Below are 13,230 nucleotides of genomic sequence, written 5' to 3'. Positions count from 1 at the left end.
GGGCCGAGAACACACAGCGTCACCGACGGTGATGGTCTCGGTTCCCCAGAGCACGCATGCAGGCTTTCGGCTGCCAGGTATGGTGAGGCAGGTCACGTGCACCGGAATAAAGCACTCTGGCCTTGGCGTCGGAAAAGCAAGGGTTTGAGTGGCAGCTCTGCCCCTGACAGAACAGCACAGCCTGGGGCCATTCCCTTCGGTTTTCTAAACGTACAGTTTCCCCAACTGTAAAGTGGGAATAATGCCATCTCATGGGACTGGTGCAAGGAGTGGATTATATATTTTAAAGTACTCAGTTACATAAAATATTATTTTAAGAACTACCGAGTCCATGCTAAGCATCCCTGAAAGGATGTAAATTAAGTGCTGGCGAGACACTTAATGAATTAACAGTGATGATAAGTGCCTCCTGGTTTAAGATTAAATCTTTAATCACCCAGAGCCACAGAAGAAGGAGATTAAAACAGAGAGCACAACTTCAGGCTTTGAAGGTGTATGTGAGGCAGCAGCTTCAGTGATAAGATCTCGTTCTCTCCACTGTGGAGTTGGCTGGCTCTCAACAACGGAAAGAGAGCGAGGCATATGATCCAATGAAAGAAACCATGGAGAGCGCCCCGCTCAGTGCCTGGCACATGGGAAGCACAAAATCAATGCTGGCTTTTATGGCGACTATGGTTACTGTATCCTCCTTCTCATCATCACCACTTGCTCACGTCTACGGGGCCCACTGAAAAACAGGCAAACCTTAGGACCCGCGAAGACGTGAACGGTTCCTCTGCATCTGCAGGAGACTGCAATCTAAGGGACACACAGCTGGTGCGCATCTAAGCACAGGCCTAGGCTCCTGACCCTTGGCTAGTGTTTACTTTCCTGGAATGGCTCTTGGCTCCTTCTCTGCTCCATCCCAGCTGTGTCTGAGGAACCTGGGATGTAGAAGGTTGGGTAGGAGCCAGTATAATATAAGCACTGGGATAAGACAGAACTGGTGCAAGAGCCAGCCCTGTCCATCACGTTCTAGCTGTGTGACCTTGGGTAAGCCACTCAACTTCTCCATGCCTCAGTTTCTTCACCTGTAAAATGGAGATAAGAAAAGTCTTTCCTCGAAGAGTAACAGTGAGAATTAAATGAGAAAATGCATGCAACTAAGCTTGGATCTGTGCCAAGGGCACAGAAAGTTCTCAATACATCTAGTTGTAAGTGTTCCCACGGTCAGCTCCTATTCATAACCAAGACACATTTTCATTTTGCTCTGGGTTTCGGGTGAAGCCCATAACTTCCAAACCTTAGGCCAATCAGTTTCTCAAGTCAGTGTCAAGTTTTCAGAGGAGCTGAAGATATCCTGTTAAGCACCTCACCCACTTACATAGAATGACACATCAAGTTAACCTTTTCTGGGTGAATAGGATTATTTTATATTATTTTATTTTTTGTTTAAATGGGGTTATCTTTGTGAACATCAGTCATCATTTCTGTCCAGGTTAATTGTCAATATGGGACAGTCTGACCTAACATATAATGTCCCAGGCTGCTGTGCTTTCTGAGCACCTGTGTCTACCTTTCATAGTTTTAATTCTTTCTGTGTGATGGATTGATAATCAGTCGCCTTTAGTTGTATATGCCCTCAGAAGACTTTATTCATCCTTAAAATATATAGCTTCTCAATGCTGTGACTCAGAAAACTGGATAATTAATGATATGTAAGGATTGTTTGTAAATGAAAAGTAAATAAGGTAGGAGTGAGAGCTTGAGTGGTCTTCTATAATTCAAATGCATAGTGTTATAAAACAGACTTCTTAGCATGTATGTTGGCTGCGCAGGAACAATCTGGTTGTATGTGTGTATGGTTTCTTTTGGGGGGAGTAATAAATAAATAAATAAAATTTTGGTTATAAATAAATACAAATTTGCTGGAGAACAGAATTTCACAAAGGTGAGTTACAACTCTGCTATTTCTCAAAAGACAGATATATATGCTCAAACAAACAAGGGAACTGACATACCTGACATAAAACTGGTAGATTTCCGATTGTCATGGCTCTGCTTCCTCAGGCAGAAGGGGCTGTCATGAGTTTCCTGGGAGGAGGGGGATTTTTCATTGAGCAGCTCCATCAGTCTTCGCCTCCGCCGGAAGTTCATTCTGAACTGGTAGAGAAGATTGCTGTCCACAAACGGGTGCTTGTTGGACACTGGGGAGAAGAAACAATAGATGAGGGCTGCCTGGTCACTAAGCACTGTAGCCAGGAGACTCCAGCCAACAGGAGCAAAAGTCTTGGGAAAGGGTTTAGTTCTACAGATGTCCCAGGAGCTTGCAGTCCACACATGGTCCCAGATTCTTTCCACATGTCATGCATTTTTAAAATTTGCTAACCAATTCCTCTGGGGGAACTCTGCCTGATCTCACCCCAATCTAAGCTATACTCCTCCTGGTGTTGTCCTGCCTCCTACTTTACCTCCGTCTGAGCACTTGTCACACACACTCTCATTGTCCCTCAACTTCTCTGCCTTTCCCACTAAACTCTAGGCTCTCTGGGGCAGTGATCGTGGCTTCATTTAGTCATGTGTCCACTGGGCCCAGCACAGTGCTTGTCCCAGAGCAACACGGCCATTCATTTCTAAACTTTTTATCTTGTGATAATTATAGACTCATGGAGAGTTGCAAAATAATACAGAAACCACATAGTATATGATTCCATTCATATGAAATATCCAGAACAAGGAAATCTATAGACACAGAGTAGACTGGGTGGTTGCCAGGGGCTGGAGGGGATCTAGGGGGTTGGGGATGTTAACTAAAGTGTGAGATTCCTTTTTGAGGGGATGAAAATGGTCTAAAATTGACTGTGGTGATGACTGCATATATCTGTGAATATACTAAAAACCTATGAATGGTATGCTTTAATATGAGCGAATCATATGGTATGTGAACTATATCTCACCAAAGCTGCTGAAAAAATCAACAGCAACAAGAAATAGTAGAGAGTCCCCGTGTACTCTTCACCCAGATTTCCCCAATGGTTTCACCTTACAGAAATAACTAAAGTACAATATCAGACAAAGACATTGACATTAGTACAATCTATAGACCTTATTCAGATTTCACCAGGTTTTACATGCACTCATTTGTGTGTGTGTGTGTGTATTTTTAGGCAATTTTATCACATGTATAGATCTCTGTAACCACCACCACACTCAAAGCACAGGACTGTTCCATCACGACAAAGGGACTCCCTCATGCTAACCCCTGATAGCCTCCCACTCCAAATCCTTAATGTCTGGCAACCACTAGTATGTTCTCCACCTCTGCAATGTTACCATTTAGAGAATTTTATAGAAATGGAATCAAACATTATGTAGCTGCTTAAGATTGATGCTAAATGAATGAATGGCTATCCAGATAAAGGCTGGTTACTTCCCAAGGAAAATCTACACTTTTGAGCACCTAATCATGCCAGGCCATCAACTCAAAATCAGTAATAACAATAGCTAACCTTCATACAGCATTTTCTATGAATTCAGCATTATTTTAAATGCTTTATTTGTATTAATTCCTCTAATTTTAACAACAGCCTGGGGTATAGTTACTGTTACTTTCTTCCTTAATTTTTGATGAAGAAACTGAAGCCCAGAGATATGAGTAAGACCCAAAGAAGACACAGTAAATGGCAGAGGTAGAAATATAACTACAGTATCTGACTCCAGAGTTCAAGTTCCAAATTACTACTCTCAACTGCCTCTCTGAAAAACAATTCCTGTGCTTCTTTAGGTTCTCATAAAGAACTGAAATAATGTTACATAAAACTGCTAATGTATGGCTACCAGGCTAAATTTACATCCAATTCTACATTACCATTTATATCTCGGGGATCTATTGTGGTCTATTCGCAACTTTATATTTTGAGTTCTAATCATGGAGTTGTGAAACAGGCAAGACATCAGGCTCCAAAAGCCATGTTCCTAGGTCATTTTGTCTCTGGGAAGTAACCAGGAACCCTGCAAACTGGCCAGCGTCATGCTGAAGTCTCAACCCCCCAAAATTCAAAACAATTGAATAGACTTTACAAAAAAAAAAAATCTAATTAGCACGTGAGAAGAAGCTCAACCTCATTAGTTAATATGGAAATGCAAATTAAAATCACAACGAGATGCCATTTCACACCCACTAGAATCACTAAAATAAAAAGAATGACAGCATCAAATGTCGGTGAGGATATAGAGCAACTGGAACTCTCATTTTGCAGGCAGGAATATAAAATGGTAAAACCAGGTTGGAGAATAGTCTGACAGATCTTATAAAGTTATACACATATCTACCCTATGTCCCCACAATTCTTAGGGATCCACCCACAACAAATGAAAACATATATCGCCCAAAATGTTCATTGCAGCCTTATTCATAATAGCCAAAAACTGGGGACAACATGTCTATCAACAGGAGAATGGATAAGTAAATTGTAGATAAAATGAAACAGTACTTGACAATAAAAAGGAATGAGCTGCTGACACATAAAACAACGTGGATTAATATCAAAAGCATTAAGTTGAGTGAGAAAAGCCAGACACAAAAAACATAACACAGAGTGACTTAATTTACATGAGGTTCAAGAATAGAGGAAATTCACATATAATGATAGAAATCAGAAAGGGGAAGGGGAGAGGATTGACTGGAAAGGAGTAGGAGGAAACTTTCTGGGGTGATGAAAATGTTCTGTATCTTGTTTTTACATGAATATATACATTGTCAAAATGCACCAAACTAAACATTTAAGATATGTATATTTCAGTATAGGTTAAGTATATGTATGTTAATAAAAAGGAAACAAACAACAACAACAACAAACAAATCTTATAAATGGACTGGGAGACTAGGAACAACAGAGTCTTAACACAGACCTCCCTGGTGGTCCAGTGGTAAAGAATCCGCCTTCCAATGCAGGGGGCATGGGTTCGATCCCTGGTCAGGGAACTAAGATCCCACATACCGCGGGCAACTAAGTCCATGCGCCACAGCTACAGAGCCCATGTGCCCTGGAGCCCACGGGCCACAACTAGAGAGAAGGCCATGCACCTCAACGAAGACCCCCCATGCCGCAACTAAGACCCAACACAGACAAAAAAATAAATTAAAACAAAAACAAAAACAAAAAATAGAGCTTAACACTGTAAACCCACATTGCTAATATAAGATGCTACATAATGTTAATGCCCAAATAATCATTTGGCTATTAACCACTGGGCATATGGTCAGTCTCAGAAAGGAGTGGTCCTGTTATAGTATAATTCACCCACTTAATGTGCATAGTTCTATATATATTCTAGTCTATAATATATTCACAGAGTTGTGCATCCCATCATCACAATCAATTTTAAAACATTTCCATCACCCCCAAAAGAAACCCAACACTCCTTAGCTATCACTTCCAATCTGTCCATAACCCCTAGGCAACCCCTAGGCAAGCACTAATCAACTTTCTGTCTCTGTAGATTTGTCTATGTTGGGCATTTCATATAAAGAGAGTCATATAAGATATGGTCCATTGTGACTTGCTTCTTTCACTTGGCATAATGTTTACAAGGTTTATCCATGTAATGCCATGTATCGGTACTTCACTACTTTTTATTGCCAAATAATATTCCATTGTATGGACATACTATATTTTATCCATGCATCAGTTGATGGACACTTGAGTTGTTTTCACTTCCTGGTTATAATGAATAATATTATTAACATTCATATAAAAACTTTTGTGTGGACATATGTATTCATTTCTCTTAGGTTTACAACTAGGAGTAGAATGGCAGGATCATATGGTAACCCTATATTGTATGCCAGATTCTTCTCCAAACAGGATGCCCCATTTTACATTCCCACCAACAGAGTAGGGGGTCCTAATTGTTCCACATCCTTAGCAACCCTTGTTATTCTCTATCTTTTTTATTACACTTGTCCTAATGGTTGTGTAGTGGTATCTTATTGTGATTTTGACTTGCATTTCCATGATGGCTAATAACGTTGAACATGTTTTTATGTGCTTATTGTCTATGTGCCTATCCTCTTTGGAGAACTGTCTATCCAAATCCTTTGTCTATTTTTTAATTGGATTGTCTTTAAAAAAAAGAGATTTATTTTTTAAAGCAGTTTTAGGTTCACAGCAAAACTGAGCAGAAAGTGCAGAGTTCTCATATACCCTCTGCCCCCCGACACACAACTTTGCTCTACCATCAATTATCGAGAAAGGAACAGATGTTACAACTGATGAATGTACACTGATACATCATTATTATCCAAAGTCCATAGTTTACATTAGGGTTCACCTTGATGTTGAACATTCCACGGATTTTGTCAAATGTATCTACCATTATATTGGGTTGGCCAAAAAAGTTCATTCAGTTTTTTTCTGTAAGATGTTACGGTATATAGTATCATACAGACTATTTTTGCTGTTCAAAATATCCTCTGTGTTCTACCTATTCATCCCTCCTTCCCCCCAACCCATGGCAACCACTGATCTCTTTACTGTCTCCATAGTTCCGTCTTTTCCAGAAGGTCATATAGTTGTAGCCTTTTAATATTGGCTTCTTTCACTTAGTGATATGCATTTAAGGTTCCCCTAAGTCTTTACATGGCTTGATAGTTCTTTTTGTACTGAATAATATTCCATTGTCTGGATGTATAACAGTTTATCCATTCACCTACTGAAGGACATATTGGTTGCTTCTAAGTTATGACAATCATGAATAAAGCTGCTATAAACATCCATGTGCAGGTTTTTGTGTGAACATAAGTTTTCAACTCCTTTGGGTAAATACCAAGGAACATGATTGCTGGATCATACGGTAAGAGTATGCTTACCATACTGGCAAAATCCCTTGCAAAGTGACTGTACCATTTTCTATTCCCACCAGCAATGAATGAGAGTTCCTGTTGCTCCACAACCTTGCCTGCATTTGTCATTGTCGTGTTTTGGATTTTGGCCATTCTAATAGGTATGTAATGGTATCTCGTTGTTTCAGTTTGGAATTCCCTAATCACATAGGATGTTGAGCATTTTTTCTTATGTTTATTTGCCATCTGTATATTTTCTGTCAGAAGGTGTCTGCTCAGGTCCTTGGTCCGTTTTTAAAACCAGGTCGTTTTATTATTGTTGATTTTTAAGAGTTCTTTGTATATTTTGGGCTAACAGTGCTTTTTCAGATATGCCTTTTGCAAATATTTTCAAGTCTGAGGCTTGTCTCCTCATTTTCTTCATGGGTTGTCTTTTTATTATTAAGTTGTAATTGTTCTTTACGTATTCTAGATATAAGCCCTTTATCAGGTATATTATTCACAAATATTTTATCACATTCTGTAAGCTGTCTTTTCATTTTCTTGATGGTATCCTCTAAAATACAAAAATCTGGGGGGACTTCCCTGGTGGTCCAGTGGTTACTTCCCTGCTGGTCCAGTGGTTAAGACTCCATGCTCCCAATGCGGGGGGCCTGGGTTCGATCCCTGGTTAGGGAACTAGATCCCACATGCCACAACTAAGAGCCTGCATGCCCCAACCTAAAGATCCCGCATGGCACAACGAAGATCCCGCATGCCGCAGCTAAGATCTGGCACAGCCAAATAAATAAATATTAAAATAGAAAGTTTTTAATTCTGATGATGTTCAGTTTGTTTTCTACTTTGTTGCTTGTCATGTTACTTTTTTGTTAGTTTTGGTGTCATGCCTAAGAAACTATAATGTCTTTTAAAGTAACAATTTTAAAAACAGTACCTCACATAAACATGAAGAATAGTGGGCTCGGTATGACTTGACAAAACTTCATAAATATATGTCCATGCATGGATGCCTTATCCATGTTATTTACTTAAAGCTGAAATGAGGAAGATGAAATGAAAATTGGGATGGAAGAATTTATTAGCACCTTTAAATCTAGTTCCAATTTGTAAAATACCTTACATTTCTAATCAAAAAAGTTTTGCATGTCCACATTTAAAAACTGAAAAATATAGAAAGTTTTCATGCCTTTTAAAAAACCAGAATTATCTATCTATCTATGTTGAGCAAAAACAAGGCTGGCAAATACCAAATTTGATGGAGAGGAATATTCTCCACCTTTTGTTCAGTACTTAAATACTGACTCATTGTTATTCATTTATACTGTGAATACCTAGAGGCCAATCATCTGCTCTAAGAGCTAGAAATACTAAGAGAAATTATATAACAAAATCTTAGCCTCAATAAGCTTATAGTCTGGGACTTCCCTGGCAGACCAGCGGTTAAGACTGTGTACTTCCACTACAAGGGGCGTGGGTTTGATCCCTGGTTGGGGAACTAAGATCCTGCAGGCGGCATCGCAGCCAAAATAATAATAATAATAATAATAATGACAACAATAAAAATAAAATAAAACCGCTTCATTAAAAAAAAAAAAGCTTATAGTCTAGCAAAGGCAATAAAACATGCTCACATATAACAAAAGTACAAGATGGAAATTTCAACAATCTTAAGGAAATTATATATAAAGTGCTATGGAAATTCAAAGGAGAGATTATCTTCAGCCTGTGGGTGAAACAAGATTCATTAAAAATCGACATTATCTAAAAAATACACACATATATGAAGCTTATTTGGGAACATGGAAGAAAAACCCAAATCAACAATCAAATCCGAAGAGTTAGAATATAAATGTTCAACGTAGCTTAACAACAAAGACCCTTAGGTAGAAAGGATGGCTCAGCGTTCTCTTTCTCTCTTACTGTTTTTCACCTTCACTTGAAGAAAGTGAGGAAATACGCCCAGTTACTTAGTGGCAGAGGCAGCATTAGCGCCATGCTCTCTGACACCAAGTCCAAAGATTCTTCCATTACTCTGTGACATAGCTCAGGTGGTCAAATGTTGAGTTTTATGTTGACTTCTGTGGTGGGTGGGCTGTCATCTCAGCCCACCAGGGTTTAATAAAAGCCTGAGTCTCTACTGATTGCCATCTCTAACCTACTCTGCTGAAGTCTGTTATAATTACGCTAGTAGCTCACTTACTATATGCCACCGTACTAACTTTACAAATATTATACAATACCGTCCTCACAATCACTCTGTAAGTGATTTACAGTGCAAGAATTGAGACTGAAGTTACTTCAGTAACTTCCCCAAGGCCACATAACTTTGGCTTCTGATCCCAAAGCAACATGTCTACTTAGAAACACAGGCCACAAGAGATTGGAAAAGACTCTAAAGTTATAGTAAAATGTCACCTTATCCAACACTCAACTTCCATGTTCATCACAGAGTACATTTTTATTTTCTTTCTGTCACCCATACACCTAGCGATCGGCAGTCTTTTTGTGACACTTACCACACTGTAGTGTAATATGGGTTTATTTGGTTGGGGGAGCACATCTCTTTCCCCAACTAAGTCACTCTGCTTGAGAGCCTGGGCTGTGTCTTAATCATTGTGGCATTCTCAAACCCTAGACTACTACATGTTTGGGTCAGAGTAGGTGCTCTGTAAATGGCTAGAAGTGAATTGTCCATGGTGGGCAGACAAAGGGATAAGAAGCACATCCAGAATACAGCTAACTTTGAACTATCTAGTGGCTAGTTATGTAGCAACCAGTCAATCTGCGGGCTCATGGTATGTCATGAAGAGTGTGCTGGGCCATGGGGAAATTGCAACATTAAGGACAATGCATTTAGTTTTTCCTAAAAATAAGTATATTCCATTTAAAGGCTTTCATTTATTCTAAAATTATATCATCACGACTTTTTTGTTGTTCATTCACCCACCCATTTATTCAACTAACGTTTATTGAGTCAGGATGACTATATGCCAGGTACTTTTCTTGCCCAGTGTTTTATGAAATTATGGTAAAAACAGAAGTTCTTTTTTTAAGTATTCATTCTTGGCAAAAATTTTTTTTTGGACTGTGAAATTCAAGAATTCTATAAACCACTAGGAAAATAATCTAATACAATGTATTAAGAATCACATTAACCCTTTTATCAATAATGTTTACTGGTTCAACAGCCTCTTTGGGTATTTCACAAACAGAATCACATCCCTTCTAGGTCAACACCAGCAAATGCAATCTAGGGTTGCGACTGTATTTACCATCCACATTTGCTAATGAATAACTCTTCTGGTTACGTGAATATCAGAGTCTCAGAAATGTGGGTCCCTATCAAGAGAGTACACCCTGCCAAAATTTAACTTAATGATTCATATAGGTGTTTCACAATCTTTAAATGGTGATAAACTATTCACTTCAGCTAAATGAATGATGTCGGCCACAAAGACAAACACATCTAATTCAGTGATAATTCTGCATGTTCTCAGTAAATAATACATTCTTGCATTCAGGAGATGCTAAATACATCTTGAACCAAAAGATAAGCCAATTACACTTTGATACGATATCTACAAATAGTAGCTCTTTCAATAGTCAAATTTTTACATAAATTTAGTACATTACTACATTCAATAATACTATAATACAGGACTTCCCTGGTGGTGCAGTGGTTAAGAATCTACCTGCCAATGTAGGGGACATGGGTTCGATCCCTGGTCCAGGAAGATCCCACATGCCGCAGAGGAACTAACCCCGTGCGCCACACTACTGAGCCTGAGCTCTAGAGCCTGTGAGCCACAACTACTGAAGCCGGTGCCCCCTAGAGCCCGTGCTCTGCAACAAGAGAAGCCACTGCAATGAGAAGCCCGCGCACCGCAACGAAGAGTAGCCCCTGCTCACCACAACTAGAGAAAGCCTGCACACAGCAACGAAGACCCAACGTAGCCAAAAATAAATAAATAAATAAAAATTTAAAAATGAATATACATGAAAAATAAATAAATAAGAACATTCAATTTAAAAAAATTGCACTTTTGTTATTTTACAACCACTGTTATTGTCTTTACTGTGACCATCATTTGCTGATGATATACTGCCATGTGACTTATGGGAATTCAATTTTGTGAGACACTACATCTAATTCCCAACTTCAATTTTCAAGGACTTATTTGGGTGTTAGGGCCTCGGGAGCAGCCACATGAAGGTCTCCAGGTGTTCATCCTCCAGCTGTGTGTCTGGCGCAGATGGAGTCAAATTCTTCCCTCAGAAGACAGAAGTGACAATTGCTTGTGTTACTTGCATTGTTTTCAATGAATTATTTGGCTTTTAAAAGGATTCTTTATTTTTTTCCCTCTCATTAAAAGTTTAATAACATGAACAGAGTTTCATACATTTGCTTCGTTTGTGAGACTAGCCCTAGGTATAACAAAGATAGTCATAGCTACAAAAGCTAAGAATGCAGGTGGACAGCCATATTATAGCATCAATCGATCACACGTGACATCATTCATTTATTCAACCGAGTACCTAGTAAGTGACACGCAGGATCCCAGTGTCCTGATTGGAATATGACACCTTCGTCTGCTCAGCCTTTCAAGCTCATGAATACCAAAGTCTTCTAAAAGAGACATTGTTTCATATAAGCAGAAAGCAGTTAACTTGGGACTTTTCTGAAAACTCTCTTAATGCTAAATAACTTTTAGAAAACAGTATCATGCAATGAAAAGCCAAGGTTCTAGAGTCAGAAAAGCTCGGTTTTGTTCCCAGTTCTGTCACCTTTATGAGCTGAGTGATTAGGGCAACTTACTAAATTTAAGCCTCAAATTTTTTGCATAGTTTTGCTGTGAAGAAGAAATGGGATAATTTACGTAAGAGACTTGAAATGGTATCTGACATATAGTGTTTTAAGTGTTCTTCTTCTCAGACTCCTAAAGATTGACTTTAGCTTTTGGTCACTTAAGTTCTTGCACAGAACCCATTTCTTCTGTCTTTTCTGCCCTTCTTTTAAGAACCTTTTGCCCAGCTCCCACGAGCAGTTCTGTCATCTCTCACTTGAGAAAAATATGAAATCTTAACCAGATGTCCCATTCAAGTTTGGCAAGTATCCCACTGGAAAATAATTAAATCTCAGAAGTCAAAGAAAAGCGAGAAATAGAGGAGTGAGTTAAGACACAGGAAGTTTTAAGAATTAGTTTAAGAAAGCCAAAGATTTCTTTTGTTTAGCCATAAATTACATATGTAGAGTCTCAAGAAATAAAAATGGCTAAAGGACATACAGTTTATATTCCAGAGAGAGAGATGCATTGATTCTTTCTACACTTTAACACGACACTCTCCAAATGAAATGCAAAAATCATTTGCTACATAAGCAAGTTGCTCTTTGTTAAACACAGAAAAAATACCCTAAGAGCTAAGGGGAAAAAAATTAAAGAGAAGGAAAGAAAAATCAAGGAGAACAGTGACTGGTGTCTCTAAATCTTGAGGTCATTCCAATTCTTCATTTCTTAGATCCCAATGCTACACAGGACCTATATATTAGAGTAAATGTTGTGACATATATAATTTAACAAATTTCAATCTTCGCTCCTTGAGAATATATATATTTTTTAACATGGACACATCAGCATTGTTTGCAGCTACACAAACTTGGAACCAAAATTGATGTCTAGCAATAGAGGAATAGTTGACTGAATTGCTCCTGGAGAAGATTAATCTCTAAGCAGGAGGAAGTAAGGAGAGACAATGTTCAACTCAGTATCTACTGTTCTAGTTGTGCTTTTATCACAGCTGTAATTGAAAACTGAAAACTTCTTACTCATCCAATTTATAATTTCTGGGACTTTCCAAGCATTCTCTTTTTATTGGTGGAATTCTCTAGGGGCTTGGCTTGGCTTAGGATTAAGTGAGACATAAAACAAGAGGAAAAGCAGAAATAGCCAGAAAGCTGAAGCAATGTAAATACAAGACAATCTTATTGCTTAGGGAAATGGGGGCTTTAGAAGCACTAAACTCCCAATGTTGATATTTGGTAAAAGAAAACAGATCCCTATTCACTGTGTGCCTTCACTTTTTGTTTTTTTAATTAATTTATTTAGTTAGTTTTGGCTGAGTTGGGTCTTCATTGCTGTGCGTGGGCTTTCTCTAGTTGCGGCGAGCGGGGGCTACTCTTCGTTGTGGTGCGCGGGCTTCTCATTGCGGTGGCTTCTCTTGTTGCGGAGCACGGGTTCTAGGTGCGCGGGCTTCAGTAGTTGAGACACACGGGCTCAGTAGTTGTGGCTTGAGGGCTCTAGAGTGCAGGCTCAGTAGTTGTGGCACACGGGCTTAGTTGCTCCGTGGCATGTGGGATCTTCCCGGACCAGGGCTCGAACCCGTGTCCCCTGCACTGGCAGGCAGATTCC

General features: G+C 39.1%; 1 protein-coding gene across 8 annotated transcripts in view; it reads right to left on the bottom strand.

The window, feature by feature from the left end:
- DEPTOR (DEP domain containing MTOR interacting protein) overlaps positions 1 to 13,230 on the bottom strand; it is a 196,179-nt gene that overhangs the window by 96,044 nt on the left and 86,905 nt on the right. For all 8 annotated transcript variants that reach the window (XR_014255491.1, XR_014255492.1, XR_014255493.1 and 5 more), the window contains exon 5: positions 2,001 to 2,186. Coding sequence is in view for 4 of the 8 variants with exons in the window: in XM_082433208.1 (XP_082289334.1) it covers positions 2,001 to 2,186 (186 nt within the window). In the remaining 4 variants the exon portion in view is untranslated. The remainder of the gene's footprint in view (positions 1 to 2,000; positions 2,187 to 13,230) is intronic.

This window comes from Balaenoptera physalus (assembly GCF_965194825.1).
Source record: "Balaenoptera physalus genome assembly, chromosome: 17".
In the NCBI taxonomy this organism is placed as follows: domain Eukaryota; kingdom Metazoa; phylum Chordata; class Mammalia; order Artiodactyla; family Balaenopteridae; genus Balaenoptera; species Balaenoptera physalus.
This window is presented reverse-complemented; position numbering and strand designations above follow the sequence as displayed.